We start from the raw sequence: 18,757 nt of genomic DNA, 5'->3' as shown, positions 1-18,757 counted from the left end.
CCTGAGTTCCAGCCCTTTCATTTTTAGGGAGTCTGGTGACTCTACCTTGGCTGTGTGTGCCTACACAGATGGGCCTGCGGCTCGGGGGTGGTGATGGGCACCGGACTGGCATGAGACTCAGTCCTGGGGCTCCCTCCAGACCCTGCCTCATGCCTCTTCCTCAGCCTGCCCTGCTGGGTTCCTGGAGTCACAGCCTGAGCCTCACCAAGTCTGGGGGAGCCAGACTCTCAAGGGTGGCCATAGACAGCACTGGAGCTAGAGCGGCACTGCCTGCACCAGTCTGCGGTGCTCCTGGCGCTGGGCCGCCAGGCCCTTGGGCTTCTGTGGCAAGGATAGCAGTCCTCCACGGACCTTCCTGCAATGCTGTGTGGAAGTGTTTGCAAGTCAGAGCCACGCTCTGGTTGTCTCCCAGGTGTTCTGGGAGAAGCATCTAGATTGACTGCGTATAGCATGAGGTCCGGGTCACATACAGGGTTGAAGAGCAGTGTTCCCTGTGAGACATGAGGGAAATGAGGCTCTGTGCCGGCTTCGCGGGGGGCGGCAGCGCGCAGGGCCCAGGGTCTGCATGTCCTGCTTGGCGACAGCAGGTGCGAGGGCCCAGAGCTCGGAGCTCTGCCAGGTAGTTCCACATCCACTTGGAAGGCTGAGAACCGAGGGGGACTTTAATGCATGCTTTGTGTTTCTGGCTACAGAGGCAAAAGCTTCTAGGAAAGGCAAAAATGTACGAAAACGGGGCAGGCATTTCGGAAGTGTACTGACGCAGTCTCGGCCAAAGCACCGCACAAGCAGTGTGCTGACAGGAACCCACAGGGGTCGCCACAGGCACGTGGTGCAGACGGGGGAGAGCATGTGGGGTGGAATCAGTGGGGGACAGATGCAGTGTCACGACACTCAGCTGCTCACTGAGGAGACCACAGAGTCACCACCTCGAGGTTAAGTCCACTTGCTAACCAGGAACTAGGGAGCTGTTTCTAGAACCCATGGCGAGAGGGTATAGGGTCTGCAGTGGCATCTATCCTCTGGCCCTGGGCTGCTGTGCAGAGCACATGGCCTCCTCCAGCCAACGGGGCTGCTCAGCAGAGAGCAGGTCACATGGCCTGGAGTGTGCTGGCAGGGCTCCTCAAGGTCTTGGGAATCATCTCATGGAGAAGGGGTAGGCCCTGTGACCAGAGACAGAGGGGACTCCACTCTGGGTGATCTGACCCCACCCGCTGTCTCGCTGTCGGCTTCCTGTCTTGGTAGTGCAGGGGTTTTCAAAGATCACCATTGTAGGAATAAACCATGGCCTCTCCCCCTCACCACATCACCAGCTGCTCCCTCAGTATTTAACCCTGGCCAGAACACTGTACTGATGTGAGCAGAAATGCCCCCTGACAAAGCAACACAGGGCAGAGACTGCTCAGGTCCTTTGAAGGCTGTGCTGGGTGGGAGGCAGCCAGTGCGCTGGAGGACACCGGGGCTCGGGTCGCCTGGCAGGTGCATGCTCCCCGTTTTCCTGGGAAAGTCACCAAGGTCCAGATAACAGGAAAAGCTTTCCAAGGACAACACCTATGCGGGCCCCAGAGGGCCGCAGGACCAGGGGAAGATCAAGGGCACACTCTTGGAAAAGAGGACTGCTGAGGGGGAGTCAGGATGCCCAGTGCCAGTCCCTGAGGGCAGGCGGTATTGAGAGCAGGCTCTGTAAGGGTCCAGGGAGGGTGCTAAGGAAGAGAGGCTGACAGCGCTGGAAGGAAGGCCGCATGTCTCGTGCGTGCCACATCGGACCTCCGTCATGTCATGAACTGCACGTGGTGGCTGCTGGTGGAGCAGAACTGGGAACCTAAAGGCAGAGCCCGGGCCTCAGCCCTTCTACAGCCCAGCAATGAATGGTATTGGCTCTGCTTCCTGACCTTGCGTTGTTGCTGTGTCCTACAGGGGCCTCCGTTTCCTCATCTGGATGTCTGGATGAAAGACTACAGTGCATGAGTGCTCTCTACTGCACTGCGGGCACCAGCATGCGAGGAGCCCCTGACAGGAAAAGCCTGGCCAGCCATGCCTGTGCCTGGCTTCTCCTTCCTGCTCTGGGTCTGGGGACGCTCCCTCAAGGCCTGTGAGGAGCCCGGGAAAGCCCAGCCCAGCCCAGCCCAGCCCAGCCCAGCCCAGCCCAGCCCTGGAGAAGAACACACCATCATCAGAACCCAGCTCTCCTGCAGGTATGAGCACTTACTTGATGCACTTGATCCATTCCTCCTTCTCCTCGGGGGTGGGAGCCGAAATCCGGTACACAGTGTGGTTCCCTTCCACCACTCGCCCGTCGGCCTCCGTCTTACAGGCTTTAATGACTTGGTCTTTATTGTCAGGGATATAAAGCTCAAAGCAGTTCTGAGATTAAAATGAAGAGAGAGAAAGACCTCAAAAAGCTGCTCACCAAGGAACATCTGAATTCATTTCCTAAAAGGCTGTTTATGCTGACTCTCCAAGGATACAGGTCAGTATGTTTTCCTATGGAAAAAGTTTAGAAGAATGGAAGTATATAAAAGCTAAGGCTATCAGCTGTGCACACAGAGGTCTCTTGGCACAGATGCTGGCTGCTGTATGCTAGCTCTATTCCATGCACAGGGGCAGGTGACCAAGCCTTCCTGAAGCCAACCCAGTGACCTTAGATCATTCCAGAACAAAGAAGAGGGGACAAGGTGACAGGATAAGCAGCCAGTCCTGTTACTAGCTGTTGCCATGTGAGGAGGGACTACTTCTGGACCTGGAGGGACAGTGATTGCCAGCGAGATGGGGTTAAGGTCTCTGGTGTCTCAGCTTGGCATGGGCTATAATAATGTAAGGCTAAATTAAGGCACGACAGGACTTGGTGAGGTTTTATGCAGTCCTGAGACTTTTGAGGTCTCATTCCCTTTTTTGTTGTGTGTGTGTGTGGGGGGGGGTCGTGGAGCTTGAACCCTAGGCTTGGGCGCTGTCCATATGCTCTTCAGCTCAAGGTGAGCACTCTACTGCTTGAGCCACAGTACCACTTCCTCCCTTTTCGGTCAGTCATGGGGCTTGAACTCTGAGCCTGGGCGCTGCCCCTCAGCTCTTCAGCTCAAGGCTAGTGTTCTAATATTTGAGCCACAGCGCCACTTCCGGTTTTCTGGTGATTCATTGGAGATAAGAGTCTCACAGACTTTCCTTGCCTGGGCTGGCTTTGAACCTGGATCCTCAGATCTCAGCCTCCTGAGTAGCTAGTATGACAGGCGGCACCTGGCTTCATTCCTTTTTAAAAGCACTATTTTGCTTACTCTCTTCCTTCCCCCAAAGTATCCTGCCGGAAATACTCACTGGCTTCTTGGAGTCCTCTACCTCCCGGATGCTCAGGTTCTCCAGGGGGATGATCCCACGGGGCTCCTTGTCCTGGGGACAGGGGCACACTCAGTTGAGGACATATTCCGCTAAGACCCTCCCTACCCTTCCCACCTCTCCACCTTCTCCTAAGCATAAAGCCCAATATCAGCTTCTATCCACCGTAACTGGGAGTATTTCACACTTCGCAAGAAGGCTGGGAGATGCAGCAGGTGCTATCAAAGCACACCCAGCAAGTCACACACGAGTCCCTAGCGGGGGCAGTGCCAGCACCTTTCTCTGGCAAAGGCGTTGCTCTCCTCTCCTCTCAGCCTTGGCCACTCCGGTGGCCTGGACACCCTGACACCCCTGCCCTGCACCGGTGCTGGGAGCTCTCTCTACACAAACGAGCACTCATCACTGCCCTGCCTGCTCACCACAGGGAGACCCCACCTCCTATCAGCTCCCCCTGGATCCACTGGGAGCCTGAGCTCAGATCTGGAAAAGCCACACCTGCCTCCACTGCACGGCACCGGGTACTCAGGCACCGCCCCGCTCGGCAGCACGGGCCTCGCTGAGGCCCCACCTGCACCTCACCGAAAAGCTTTTCACCTTCAAACCGAAATTGATGGTTTTGTGGGAGGCACTATTTTATTTCAGCTGGAGACCAGGCTGTGCATGTGTGCACGCACACACCCGAGCTTGCCCGGTCCTCTTATGTGCACTAATGTCCACACCCTCAGCAGTACTAAGTGTCTCTCGGTCATGGGCAGTGGTGTTACCCTCTCCCAAGAACGAGCCCTCAGACTGAGAGGGGGTGGGAGGTACGCCCAGATTTGGCAGAAGAGACAGTGGCACTGCCGCCTCAAGTGTCTAGCTGGTTCCCTAGCCACACCTTCTCCGCTCTCACCAGAATTGGTGAAATCTGCTGTTCAGCTGTGTTGAATCATCAGCAGGTGAGAGGCGGGCGGGCCGAGCGCCCTACTACGGATGTGACTTCATCTACAGTTGACTGTTGGGACCTGAAACATCAGGCTACATTCCTGTGGTGTATGATGCATGTCCTGGACATAAGATGGCTGTAAACTAGGAGTTTCCAAGTGGTCTTCTGACCTGGAGAAGGGACCGGCTCACAGGAGACCCTTCTAGCTGCCCGGAGAGCTGTGTTAACTTTCTCTTCCCCACCCTGCGGGAGCAGGAGGGGAGACAGAGACTCCCTGAGCCAAAGTGACTGTTAGGCTCCTGGACAAAAATGTAAAGTCCTACATATTGAAGGGGTCTCCTCTGTAAGTTTATCTGGATTGCCAGAAATTGGGGTGGTCAGTGGGCATGCATGAGGCCCTGGGTTCCATTCCTCAGCACCACATAAGCAGAAATAGCCAGAAGTGGTGCTGTGGCTCAAGTGGTAGAGCGCTAGCCTTGAAGAAAAAAAAAGTCAACAGTCATATGCCAAGTGGTGGAACAGAGCATGGCACTCCTCACGATGGCTCACATGTGCCCAGGAACTGCCCATGTCCTCACGAGGACAAAATTAACCAGTGCTAACATCCTTGGCTTATCTGGTCTTTCTCTTTCTCTCCTTCTTTCCTCCTTTTCCTCTCTCTCTCTCTCACATCATGGGGCCTGAACTCTGGACCTGGACACTGTCTCTAAGCTCTTCAGCTCAAGGCTAGCATTCTACCACTTGAGCCACAGAATCACTTCTGGTTTCATGGTGTTTATTGGAGATAAGAGTCTCAAGGACTTTCCTGCCCAGGCTGGCTTTGAACTGTGATCCTCAGATCTCTGCCTCCTGAGTAGCTAGAATTACAGGAATGAGCCACCAGTGCCCAGCGTATCTGATTTTTCTTAGAGCAATGACTCTGTTTTTGTAAAAATAACATTTGCTCAATGTAAAGCACTTAAAATATTGTAGAAAATAACAAAGTAGAAATGCTTGACAGCATTGTCAGTCCAACCACTAATAAATTACCACTGCTGACAGGTGTGTGTACAGAGGGGGAGATAAACTGGTTTGGTGGAAATGCGCTATTTTGTATGGTATCTTCATTTTTTAAAAAATCCTATTTTAATTATACAGAATTTGATAGAAGAAAAAAAACTTGAAGAAACCAAAAGTACTGAACTTCAAAGTTTCTTTGCCCAGTAATAATTCCTAAAATAATCTTAGCTTCTAGCCATTTTCTAAGTGTGTTCCGATTTGAACAGTACTGCTAATTCCTTGTTTTGAAAGATAAGGAACATCCTCAAGGTCCTGCACACGCTTCTTCCTACTTCTTGATTTTCATTGGTGTGAACTTTGCACTGTCCAGGTTTGTAACACCCAGTCTTCCATAAGCCACAATTCCCAGTTTCTTCGCCTCTGTTGTGTGTTTGACTCCATTCCATTCCCTGGTACCTGCTGAATCTGAAGTACCGGATCTACATTTAGGCATGTGTTTTAGTTCTACCTCTGAGTGTATTTCGGTAAAGTTCTGTATCTCAATGTTTTAGCATCCGTTCAAGACTGTTTGGTGTTGGGTTTCTGTATCAATGTATGTGGTACTAGTTTTTCATTTCAGTACATTCCAGCCACACACCATCTGGCACACTGTGGTAAGAGTTATAGACTGAACTAAATGAATTCAATGCGCACTCCTAGTCTTCTACTTCCCGGGGCCTTTCTTTTCTTTCTGTTGACAGGGCCCCATTACATTACCCATGCTACATTACCCAGCTGCCTCAGAGGCCTCCTGAATGCTGGGATCACAGGTGCGCCTCACCTCATCCGGGATAGGGCTTTTCTTCTGATTATTCAAGGTCTTTTTCTTAAAAATGTTAGTACTGGGATTTGAATTCAGGGCCGCATGCTCTCACTTGGATTTTTTTTTTTTTTTTTTTTGCTCAAGGCTGGGCTCTCCACCAATTGAGCCATGCCTTCATCTCTAGCTTTTTACTAGTTAATTGGAAATGAGTCTTAAAGATTTGTCTGCCCGGGCTGTCTTTGAACCTCGATTGTTGGCCTCCTGAGTACTCAGGATTACAGGCATTAGCCACTGGTGCCTGGGGTGATCACTCTGATTGGTTTTTAACACTAGACAGTGGTTGTGGAGAAATGTTCAGGGTACACACCTTCCTCTTACTGCTTATATGGCAGTGGAGCTGGACAAAGGCTCCTGGCTTGTTCTTTTCTCTACTAAAACCTTGGGCATGAGAGCCATGGAGCTAATGTGCTCTCCCCAGGGGGCAGGCCAGGACCCAGACTGGGCTCCACATTCAGCAGTCTGCACCCCAGGCCCAGTACCAAGCCCTCCTCCACTGTCTCCCACCTGAACTCTTCTCTGATCTGTTTTATGAACTGTTCTTTTTACACGCCATCTCTGGAGCTGGCTCCGTCTGTCCCCGTAGGACAGTGCTGCGTCTTCAGTAGACATTAGTCTTCTACTCTTTACTAGTGTAGCTCACTTGCTATTTCTATTAGGTTTTTGTCTTTGTCAGGTAGTTTGTGAAGTCCTGATCTGCCATCTTAGCTCTGCTGGTCCTTGACTCTTCTCTGCAGCCCCATGGCTGGGTACATGCTGCCCTGTGCTGAGCTGATCACGCTGGTCTGAATTAAGGTGACCACCACAGGCTGTGTCATGAAGGACTGTCAGTCCCGGAGTCCCACAGGAGTACTAGGGTACCCAGAACTTCGCTGGGCATGGCTTAGATGCCTGTGTTTCATTTCCTCCCAGAGAACAGTGGGGGGAAAAAAGCTGTCACTAGTGTAGATATCTTCAAGAATAAATGTACAATATGGAGGTAAGGCATTTAAAAAAAATTCACCATCGTTAAAAATAGAGGGGAGAAAGGAGGATCAAGATGCTATAGCTGGGTGCCGGTGGCTCACTCCTGTAATCCTAGCTACTCAGGAGGCTGAGATCGGAGGATCGAGATTCAAAGCCAGCCCAGGCAGCAAAGAGTTTGAGGCTCTTATCTTCAATTAACCACCAGAAAACCAGAAGTGGTGCTGTGGGTCAAGTGGTAGAGCGCTAACCTTGAGCTGAAGAGCTGAGGGACAGTGCCCAGGCCCAGAGTTCAAGCCCAATGACTAACAACAACAACAACAACAAGATGCTATAGATGGGGTTGGCGTGAGGGACACACAGGATGAGCTTGTTGTAATGATCATGATGACACTCCTTTGTGCAACTCATATCTGATCATAATTTTTGGAAAAACAAGTTGGTTCACACAAGCTATCACGGTGTGCACTCTGGCACAAAAGGCAGGAGGGCAAGGACTGCGGGGCAGCTCAAGGTCCTCAAACTCTCCTCCACTGCACAACCAGCTCAAATCCAGATTTTTAGAGAAAACTTACTTTTAACTGACATATAATAATAGGAAGATTTGAGAGGATGGACAGAATGAAGAGCCATTCTTGAGTTGTTTGCTGGTAGTGGCACTTTGGGTGAAACAGAGAGGCTTCCTTGTTACTACTTTCTTTCTCTATCACTCTACCATGGAAAAGGTTGTTTTGTTTTTTGTTTTGCCAGTCATGGGGCTTGAACTCAGGGGCTGGGCACTGTCCCTGAGCTTCTTTTGCTCAAGGCTAGCACTCTACCACTTGAGCCACAGCTTTTTCTGTGTATTTGGTACTGAGGAATCGAACCCAGGGCTTCATGCATGCTAGGCAAGCACTCTATCACTAAGCCACCTTCCCAGCCTGGAAAAGGTTTTCAATACGTAAGGCCAGGCAGGTGCAGCACTTGCGTGGGTGAGGGTGCCCTGCTGCACGGAAACCTGCTCAGGGACCTTGGGAGTGGTTTCCACCCACGAAAAGAGCCTCCCTCAGGACAAGCGACTGTGACATGTGGCCTATCACGCCTACGTGACGGCCACATTGGTGTCACATCCACAGGGACAAGAACAGCACCAAGTGCAACACAGAGGCCGCCTGCGCTCTGGTGGGCAGCAGACTGCCGGGGCAGGACAGTGGGCTAAGCACAGCACTGTTCTGATCCGCATTTATTGTAGTGTGAGGTTTATCAGTGGACACCCAGCGAGAGACTTGGTAATCTAGTACAGCAGAACACGTGTGGAAAAGCGAGAGCATTCCAAGTCAGCTGCATGGTGAGCCCTGGTCTGAGCACCACCCTACCCACCTGCTCTCCGGGTGCCTGCCCCAGGGGCTCTGCAGAGTTGTGCTAAGTCTACTCTCACCAACTACTGTTACCACAGGGACATGTTTTCTTAAATCCCCTCTCACTGAATAAGAACAAACTGAGGGACAGCCCTGAGTTAAGGACACCTGTTTCTTACGCTCTGGACAATCTCCAGTTCACTTTCTCCCCGATCTTCCTTTCCCTCCATTTTATATATCACCCCTGGTCTGCTTCTTCTGAGTCAAATCCTTCTGCGGTTCTATCACCCCAAAAAACCCCGATTCTCTAAATCTCCTCATTTCTTGTTACCGTCAACAGGGCCGCAACTCTTTCTTGGCAACTGATCTAAGCCCAGCTTCAAACTTGCTCCAGAACATTGCGTGTGAAGTTGTCTCTTGCTTTTCCCTGGCCTTTCACCTCTGTCTGTGCGGGTTGGAGGCAGGGTTTAGGCAAGGCGCCCCAGCCCTGGTTAGGGCTGCTCTTTCTGAAATCCACCTTAGTTCCTCCATTTGGCTTTACTTTCCCAATCCCCCAGAAAAGAGATGGACAAATCTGACTGTCTCCCCAGGACTCCTCCAAATTGGTTGGTTGGTGGCTTAGAAACAAGACCAACTGTCCTGTCCAGCCAGAAGGCCGAGCAGCAGGTGCTCACCGTGGTGTATTCAAAGTAGTACAGGCAGTTGTCGGTCAGGATGAACCAGCGTCTCTTCCAGGTCTTCACCCTGCCACCTGCAGAGCAAAAGGAGATGCACTTGGACAGAGCCACTGGGCCAGAGCCGGCCCAGTGCACAGAGCTCTCTCCTCAGGAAGAACACTCAGACCATGGCAAAATTTACATCAGTGACAAGACACAGCCGAGACAGAAGCATCTTTCACAGTGAAAGGTCTGCAGTATGAGCAGAGCGAGCGTGTCCAGGTGACCCGAGATGAAATCTGACGCAAGATGAGAGCATGGGTGGGGAGGAAATCCCGGGGCCATGGTGACACGCGATGCAAGGAGCTTCAGGACAGAGAAGCCAGCCGAAGTCTATGTGGTGGAGACAGGCAAGGAGAGGAGAAGGGGTGGAGGCAGCAGCCGGGTGTAGGGTGGGAGGTGCAGGCTGTGCAGCTGCTGACAGTCAGCCAGGAGCCTCAGAAAGTTGCAGGGAGGTGCCAGGAGGGAGGACTCGGGAGAAGGCATTGGTCCCTTCCCATCCAAACCCACTTCCTCGGGAACTTGGGAGCGGATTCCTGCACTTTTATCTCTACCCCACCCTCCTGACTGCAGGGGAATTTCTACACTGACTTCGGTCCTCTGAGCTAGTATCCTGGAAATAAAAATCTCTGAATTTCTGGCTCGATATGAGTCAAAGCAGAACTTTTCGTCTGGGAAGTCAGCTCAGGAGTCTGTTTCCAGACTCGCGCTGACACTTCCCGTGAAGGGAGTTAAGGCAGCAGATATAAGAGCGCCGATGGTAGTGTCCAGTAAGAGCTGGGGATGGCCTCCCTTAGCCCTATTTAATATTTTTATGGTTTACTAAGCCAAATGTACAGGCTGTGAACTTATACTGAGTCAGATACTAAGGAAAGATGTGTTTTAACGGTGCTCAACCTCAGTGGAGCTACAACCCTCCCTCCCACCACGGCCTGATCCCGTTTCCCCTCACTTACCTCGGGTCAAGAGAAAGACTCTTGATGTGAACCATCCACAAGGAGCCCTCGGCCTTCCCATGTTGAGATGTGCATGGCATTCCACAAACACACCCCGAGTCCTGCTCCTTAGCACTTGCTAGACCCAGCCTACAGAGAGCATGGCTTCTCCAGACTCCGTGGAGGGCAGGCCGGGAAGGTAAGGGAGGGGGGCCCTGACATGTCTGCTGTCTTGTCCTCCTCACTACAGGTGATCAGGGACTATTTCCCACTGCCTGGGCCTGCCTGCAGAGTCACCAGAGAAACCTAAGCAGAGCTGTGGGTGGAGGGAGGGAGGGAGGGAGGGAAGGCCAGAGAGGAGTCTAAAGACCTGGCTCTTAGGACCTCTTTGTCACTCTGGTTGGGTGCCTGAAGTCCAGCAATGGAGTTTAAGTAACAACCATTAACTGTAAGATTCCAAAGGACACAGACCCTTGTGGGAGGGTGCCACAAGCTCCTTATGAGGTTCTCTCCTTGCCATGACTTGTAAGTTTCTGCAGGCGCTCCAAAGGGTACCGTGGCATGAATAAGAAAACCCATAAATGGATAACATGACATGCATATGGACAACAAAAAAGCAGGAAAGAATTAAAGCAAAGGAGGAGGAGAAAAGAAGACAAGGAAACCATCGTAATTGGAGCCCCAACCCCATTTCAGAGTTAAAGCTCAGGTCTTCCAGCCTCTCCGGTGGGCACTTCCTCACCAGGGCTGGGCTCCCGAGGATGAGCAGCCCATGCAGACCTCCCATGCACGCTGTCACAGGACACCACCCTGGCTGACATGGAAGTGTAGGGTATGATGAACAACGCATGTCAGATGCCAAAAGGAACAAGATGGCAGGAAATCAAGGAGAAAAAAAGCAAAGCTAGAGAAAGCTTTCTGCCTGATTAGGAAGGCTTGATTGTCTCCCCTGCACAATTAGCTGAGTCACCAGCCCAATCCCATGAAGCACCAGCATGGCTGCGGACCCACGGGGAACACTTCCACGTGGAAAGAAAAGCAGACATGGAGCAAGCAGACAGATTGATGTGCGCCTAGGACAGTCCCTGTGGAACTCACAGGACGCTCTCCCTGAAGCTCCTCACGCCCTCCTGTGCCCCTTCCACCCCGCCCAGGGCCAGGTGTTGCCTTCCTAACCGGTCCAGCAGCCTAACTGGTCCCTAAAGTGGGGGCAACAAGTGTGGTTCTTCCAGTGTAGCTCTGCTCCGGTCCTGCTCAGGTGAACACGGGGCGAGTTCTCTGACTGTCCTCAATGTCTCCCCTAGGTTGGAAATGGAGAGGAGGCACCAGCCACATAACTGAGAGGCCGAATTTGGGTTTTCAGGTGACTCTATGAAAAAGGGGAGGGTGAAAAGCTTAAAAACAAATCCCAAACAAACAAAACATGGGGCTGCACAGTCCTTCCTTCCCCGAAGCCCAGGAAATGGAAGCCAAAGCCTGCAGGTGGTGTTTTGGGCTTTGTGGGGGAGGGGGGTCCCCTCCACTCAGCACCACTCCCCTCAGCATGGCTTGGGGTTGCTGTTCCCTTTACCATGCAAAGTCATCTAATTTATTCTCTGTCAGTCCTGGTGTTGGGCACATGGCTTAGGGAGTTGACACTGAGGTCTCCTCTTCCTCACTAGAAACTGCTATCAATACTCAGAGTTCACGGACGTTGATTCATGAAGGCTGATTCATGGGTGTCAAGGGGAATTAAACAAACAGTGCATGTGTCTGGCCAGCCACCACTGGAGCATGCAGCCAAATGCTTCTCTGCATTTACAGTGTACCCTGGGTAAGCTTCTGCACCACTGCACTTGGTCCTGTCTTGGTCCAGTTATTCTGCATCATTGTACCTTGCTGTCTGCTGTACTAGTCTTCTCTACCAACGGAAAATACCAACGCTGTCCCAAACCCCCGATCCTAGCCAGTTCCCTAGGGACTGTACAGTAAGTTAGAAGCAGCATTAACACTACCACCAGCAATTTTTTAAAAACCAAAATAATAATAACAAAATAAGAAAACACTGCAGCAATGACAGTGGCCTAGGCAGGGTGAGCGAGCAGGGTGCGGGGTTACATACCTCCTGGAGTTTGGGGTAAGGAAAAGGAGAGCCAAAATCATGGAAACATACAAATGAGGGAGAAAAGAAAATTAAAACAAAGAAATTAAACCCGATTCCTTTCATCTTAAAGTGCATGTATCAGTCACATTCATGTCTGTCTGGGGAGGGCGCTGAGCCTGAAAGCAAGCTACATCCCACTGCTCTGCGGCGGGGCCATCTTAGCCCACCTGGCAGAGGCAAGACTGGAGATACCTCCTAAACCTCACCCCAGTGATGCCACAGATCTGTTCTCTGATGGCCAGTGTTAATTAGCTTATCAAAAGGACTTCAGGGAAAATTAAATGTTTCTTTTAGAAGGCTGTCACTTTTAAAGTATGTGCAAAAAAAGCATACATGTACACCATGACTATACATGTAATGTGTGTGTGCACAGGAATACACACTCGTGACTATGCATACAGGAACATATACATACAACCACAGACAGCTGGAAGTCCTGTCTTCGGCTGTGCACAGGCAGGAGTGCACCAGGGTGAGAATAATCTAAGGGTTCGGAAGCGCTTGCTGAGGCTTAGGAAAAGTAATGCGATGGCCAAAAATGAGTCTCATCTTTAGTTTACAAATATCCTGAAGGGGGGGAGTCTCACTGTGTCACCCAGGCTGGCCTGAGGCTTCGGGGCTAAGGGATCCTCCTGCCTCAGCCTCCTGAGTAGCTGGGACCACAGGAGCAAACCCTGTGCCTGGTTTAAATTTTTTTGTTTTTAAAAATACAGGATACTTCATGAATTTGCATGTCATCCTGGTGCGAGAACCAAGATAATCTTTGTTCTAATTTTAGTATCTGAGCTGTCAAAGCTAACACTTCGCATTCTCATTTAAACAAATTTCCCTGGAGGGGGAAGTAAATCGAAACTTGGATACCCTTTTAAAATTTCCAGTACATTCCTTTTAACTATATCAGCCTGTGAGGCCAATAATTTTAGAATTCTAACTTCAAAGATTCTATTGGTTTAAAGATCTGTAAAATGATGGCCAATTCAAGAGATAAGGCTCAAATCCACAAAGTAATGCTTTAAGGGAAATTATGAATTAAGTCATAAGTCATTGATGAATAAATCCAAGGACCTGGATTTTCTATAGGAAATATAATAAACCCTATGTCATCTGCAACAGTCAGCAATAAAAGATGACAGTTCTTGAATGTGCCAGAACTTGCCAGGAAAGCAAAGACTGCCAATTGGTGGGGCACGTTACCAAGATTAGAGAGGGGGGCTGTAACGGCAGCCCCTGCTAAGGTGGGAACCTAACTCATCAGAGGTCAAAGCAGAGGAAAACATTCATTTTGGCTCCCCAAAATGAACATCATTACAACCAGTCTAGGGACCATTCGATGTACAGGACCTATCAGTAAAATAGTCGTATGTGGACATGAATGTGCACGGAAATCCCACTATTTTTTCCCGTTTGATTGCTCCATCGCCTGCACGGTGAGGCATGGCTGTAAATCTCAGCAATGTAAGCTCACTTTTGGCAGAGGGAAGAGGATGCATGTTTAGCTCTTCTGAATGACAAAGCCATAAATGTGGCTGATTGGGGTTGCAAAGGGTGGGGCTGGTGCCAAGGATGAGTGAGAGTGCTGTGGGTCGCGCTGCAGCCAAAGGCTCTAGGGTTGCCATGCACACTGCCCGTGGGAGCCAGATGCAGAGGAGGTGATGATGCACTGGGGCGGAGTGCCAGGGACAAATCTGGGATGGGAAGTAGAAAGATGGACATGGCTGGTCTCGCTCCCCAGGGAAAGGGGGCAGAGGTCTTAGGGGGATCCCTAAGAGAACCTGGCCACTGATTTAAGAGTGGACACATCAGGTCCAGACACATGTGGACATATGTCTGTAAGGGCAAAGTCTGTCCCCAGGAGTCCTTGTGGGGCACTGGTGTGTGAGTTGCTTCCTTTCTGGATGTGGACCTCCATCAGTACAGAACCCATGAGGAGTTTCTCCAGGGCAACTGTAACCTTCCACTTTCCCACACCACGAGCCTGATCTCTCTCTCTCTCTCTCTCTCTCTCACACACACACACACACACACAAAGCCTTTCTACCCTACCCGAGTCTCTGCTGCAGGAGCCCCAGCCCAGGGTGTGACTTACCAAGCTTCAGCAGCCAGCCCTCTCGGTCTGGATTGAAGAAAGTGTGGGTGAGGTCATTTCCATCATCTTCTGGGATCTTAAAGGGCTCATTTTTTATGCTCTCATATAGATTCTGGGATAAAAGATGACATTGCATGTCTGACTCTACAGTAATCTTTTCTTCCACCCTTTCTCTCCCACTCATTCCAGAAGCATCCACCATGTGCCAGCATGGAGCAGAGACTAGAGGAAGACATGGCCGTCTCTGTACTTCAGCAGCTCACAGGAACAAAACAGGTGAGATGCCTTGTGGGTAATCAAGGAGAAAAGTAAGCAGCTTGACTTCCAACTCCAGCCTTGGGTTTCAGAGGTACAAACCATGTTTCCCTTCCGGACTTAGCTGGGTCTCATTACCAACTTCTTAGCACAACTTGCATAATTAAATGAATTAATAGAGCCAGCAATTGGTAAGTTCTCTTTCTCTTCCACAAAAATGATCCTGTTCCACGGGAACCCTTTCTCCACAGAAATGGAGCCCCTCCAGCCCCGCTCACCCGCAGCAGCTCCTCGGGCAGGTCTCCTCCATCATTGATGCCACGATTCATAGCGATGAACCTCTCCACAGTAGGCTTGTCTTTGACATTGGGGTTATGCAGGCTGGTGTTCAACATTATAATGGCAAAGGAGAGGACGTAGCAAGTGTCTAGAAAAGAGAAAAGCAGAGGGTTGATGAGAAACAGCCCACCAGCAGGGCAGGATGCACACGCTCGTTGAAACCAGGAACGGACAGACGTTATGTTCCCCAGAAGAGCAGGATGACCTGACACTGGACACGCTCTTACATGCTCCCCATCCCAAAGGGGAAGGCATACAAAGCACACAAGTACTCAAGGTCTCTGTATGTTTAGATTGAGAACATATAGGTTAAAGGAAAATCTGAAAAACAACACAAAAGATTAAAAAAAAAAGATACAAAGTACCTACAACCTTACTATGAGCAATAATGAATTTTGCTTTATTTCTTCTGCACAAATATGCCGACTGGTACTACATCACAAATGCATCTCACAGACAATATGCTTTCCAAGCATGTTTTTTTCTAACCTTATTATTTTCCCTTATCAAAAACCTGATTTTTTCAAGTTTTAGCAACAATTTATTTTAGTATAACAGGATGAAACAGGGAGAAATGGAGAGAAATAAGGGAGAAACGTTTTGTGTCCCTCATGCAGAAAGGCGAGGAAGGACTCCTTGCACTTTGTGAGCTGGGGGATGCGCCCTAATCCCTACACAGTGCTTCTGGATGGGCTCCTAGTCTAGGTCCACTCAAAACACAGAGACAAAGGGTGATTTTAGAGCTTGCCTTGGTGAAACACATCTTCCAGTTCTGTCTCTCTGTCCTACAGTGAAGAGCTTATAGCTTTGTAATATCTCAAGGAGAAGGCAGATGTAGACAGTCCTTTTAAGTCTGTTATTCGTCTAAAAGTAGGTGTGGTGGGAGGAAGTTAGCTGCTTATTTTTTCAGTTTTTATTTCCTAATTTTAATGTCTGAGTCTGACCCTTTCAATAATTATTAACTTTAATTCCCCTGTCTTCCCTCTTGTATCAATTTCCCGCTAAATGACTTTGGTCCCTTTTTATCTTAAAAGGGGTACAGAGAGTCAACAGTCTGTTTTTTGTGGTTGTTTCTGTTTTGTTTTATTTGAGACAAAGAGTCTCCTATGTAGCTCAGGCTGGCCTTGAACTTGAGATTCTCCTCTTTCAGCCTTCCCTCCTCAATAATAACTGGAATCAGAGACACAGGCCACTGTGCCCAACTTCTAAGACATTTTTTAATAAGGTACTAGGGATGAACCTAGGGCCTCTGGCTTGCTAGCCAAACTTGGGCTATGCTCAAGCCCAGAAAATGATTTTTAATAGTTACATATGTCACAGTTTAGAGGTACAGTAATTTATATTCCTAGAACGAATTTGATTTTCAATTGTGCTGGGGATGGGACTCAGGGCCTTGCTAGGCAAGTGCTCTGTCACTGAGCTACTTTCCCAATCCTTCCTAGTGCCTTAATGTTGGATTTCTGGATTACTTTCAACCTTTTACTATGATGAAAAGTATTAAATAAATGTAGGCAAAGCCAGGTGCAGGTGACTCACACCTGTAATCCTAGCTATCAAGAGGCTGACAGCTGAGGATCACATTTTGAAGCCAGCCTGGGCTGAAAAGTCCCTGTGAGACTCTTATCTCCAAGTAACCACCAGAAAACTGGAAGTGAAGCTGTGATTTAAAGTGGTAGAGCGCTAGCCTTGAGTGATAGAGTTCAGGGACAGTGCGCAGGCCTTGAGTTCAAGCCCTACGACCAACCAAAAAAAAAAAAAATGTAGGCATAAATCTCAGCACTCATTTTGGAAATCATCCAGAACCACGGTGTGTGTGGGGTGCCTCCTCACTCACCTGTGGACTGGAACACCCCATTGTTGCACTGACAGTACCGCTGAGCAAAGGCCTCCATCATCCGGTCTATCTTCTGGGCCTCTCCAGGGAGCCGGAAGCTCCACAGGAACTGCCTGAGGAGAAGACAGGCGCAGGTTCAGAACTTGTGGATATAGTGCATGTGCCTGTGAGCTGTTAACTCACTCCAAGAAGGGTGACAGGTCAAAGCATTCAATATCCCTTTATGTCATAGAGACCTGCAGCCAGCAGGTCTAATTTGCATTCTTTCTTCTACCTAAATGATATCATAAAAGATGATCTATTATTTATACCTACAGCTGTCAAAATACAGGACAATTCTCAAAAACACAAAACAATATGGTAAATACTAAAGTTTACCTCCCCCCGCCCTTCTAACAGGAAATAAAATGTGCAACTATTCTAAGGCAAGAAAATAAACTACAGGTTTTCTAAAGTGTAGAGTAGTAAAGAGTTCAACCATGAGTACTCATCAGCTCCTCTAGCTGAGGAAGAGCTCTGCTGTGTCTGTTCAGGGGCCATTACCACATGACTCCCTGACCAGTCAGAGGCGGCAGGCTGCTTCTCCTGCTCACAGCCTGAGACGTGCTGACAACCCCCACAGACACAACCCCCGTCAGATAGCACACAGGTTGGACACAGGATCAGAAGCCAACCTCACCGTTGTGAATACTCACCTCAAGGCCTGGACAAGGTTCAGATCAGTGAACTCATGTAGCTCCACAAATGCATGCAGGACCTGGATGTTAAACTCATCTCTGTCAAAAACAGACGAGACAAGGAGGAAGCAAAATGAGACTCTGCTGCCAGCTCTGACCGTTGCTATCCCCTGGAGCACTTCTGCTCCACAGCAGCGGTCGCGTACTCGGGGTCACCATCTCTGGGAACCTAGGGCGTTTGGAAGCTCATTCCAGCCACCTGCTAGCAGACATTTGTCCTTGGGTCTTACCTCTCTCCCAGGTAGTCCCCTATGGCTGTTTTGTTGAGGCCCTCCCCTTTGTACAAGAACTGGGCGATGTCTTCACACGTGTTCTTGAGTAGGTCGTTCTCTATTAAGAACTGGATCCCCTGGAGAGAGACCACAACGAGCAGTGACGTGGTCTGGAATGGCTGGAAAGGGCTCAGAGGCAGCAACAGGTGCTGCCATGGAGTGCTGGGGTGCTGCAACTTAGGAGTGTTCTGAGTGACTCTACATGAGTAGACTCTACTCATGTAGAGTCACTCAGAAAACGCCCATCTTACAGACATCTTAAAGGTAATGGGCTTCAGCTGTCCCTTTTCACTCACCTTTTTAGGGTCCATGTTAAATTTCTTCCTGCCCATAGCTACCTGTTTGTTCCTCTGCATGTTTTTCCTGAAAGACAACAACCACAGCCATTAGTGCCCTGGCCATGGGAGTTCTGGGAGGCTGAGGCTGTCCCGCATGCAGCCACCGACATGCAGGGGTTTCTCAAAGACTGCCATGGGAAAGCAAGTGACAGGAAAAGTCAGAACTAAGAAGCGGGCCCAGGCCCCACGTGCATCTGCTCCTTCTACCCCAGATCTATAATATTCTTCTCTGATCTACTTTAGAACTTTACCAAGGCATAATTTACTTATCATAAAACTCATTTTAAATGTATGCATGAGTGGTTTCAAGCAAGCTTACTACATTCTGCATCCATTATTGTGATCCAGCTTAGAACATTTTATGGACCCAACAAAATTCCTCACACCCATTTCCAGTTAATCTTTATTCCTACTGGGGTCTCCATGCAGCTATCAGTCTAATTTGTCTCCACAGATTTGCCTATGCCGGACATTTCATATGAAGAGAACCATAACGTCTGGACTGGTGTGTCTGGCTTCTCTCACTTAGCATGATGTTTTCTTTTTGCAGTGCCAGGAACTGAACCATCTGTGTACCAGGTAAACACTCTACTGCTGAGCTATACCGTAACCCCAGGTTCATCTGTGCTGTTTATCCAGTCACCTGTTGGTAGGCTTTGGGGATATTTTAAATAAGAATTTAATGAATATCCTTT

At 49.6% G+C, this 18,757-nt stretch overlaps 1 protein-coding gene across 1 annotated transcript in view; it reads right to left on the bottom strand.

Moving 5' to 3' along the window:
• The window catches only part of Cyth1 (cytohesin 1), a 42,983-nt gene that overhangs the window by 2,832 nt on the left and 21,394 nt on the right, over nucleotides 1-18,757 (bottom strand). The window contains exons 4-12 of the mRNA XM_013038005.1: nucleotides 18,021-18,087; nucleotides 17,683-17,801; nucleotides 17,411-17,491; nucleotides 16,716-16,828; nucleotides 14,821-14,969; nucleotides 14,287-14,399; nucleotides 9,082-9,160; nucleotides 3,307-3,378; nucleotides 2,207-2,361 (exon numbers count right to left, since the gene is read on the bottom strand). Of these exons, the coding sequence (XP_012893459.1) occupies nucleotides 2,207-2,361; nucleotides 3,307-3,378; nucleotides 9,082-9,160; nucleotides 14,287-14,399; nucleotides 14,821-14,969; nucleotides 16,716-16,828; nucleotides 17,411-17,491; nucleotides 17,683-17,801; nucleotides 18,021-18,087 (948 nt within the window). The remainder of the gene's footprint in view (nucleotides 1-2,206; nucleotides 2,362-3,306; nucleotides 3,379-9,081; nucleotides 9,161-14,286; nucleotides 14,400-14,820; nucleotides 14,970-16,715; nucleotides 16,829-17,410; nucleotides 17,492-17,682; nucleotides 17,802-18,020; nucleotides 18,088-18,757) is intronic.

This window comes from Dipodomys ordii, unplaced genomic scaffold, assembly GCF_000151885.1.
Source record: "Dipodomys ordii isolate 6190 unplaced genomic scaffold, Dord_2.0 Scaffold7, whole genome shotgun sequence".
Lineage (NCBI taxonomy): Eukaryota > Metazoa > Chordata > Mammalia > Rodentia > Heteromyidae > Dipodomys > Dipodomys ordii.
Note: the sequence above shows the minus strand (reverse complement) of the source record. Positions and strands in the feature narration are given on the sequence as shown.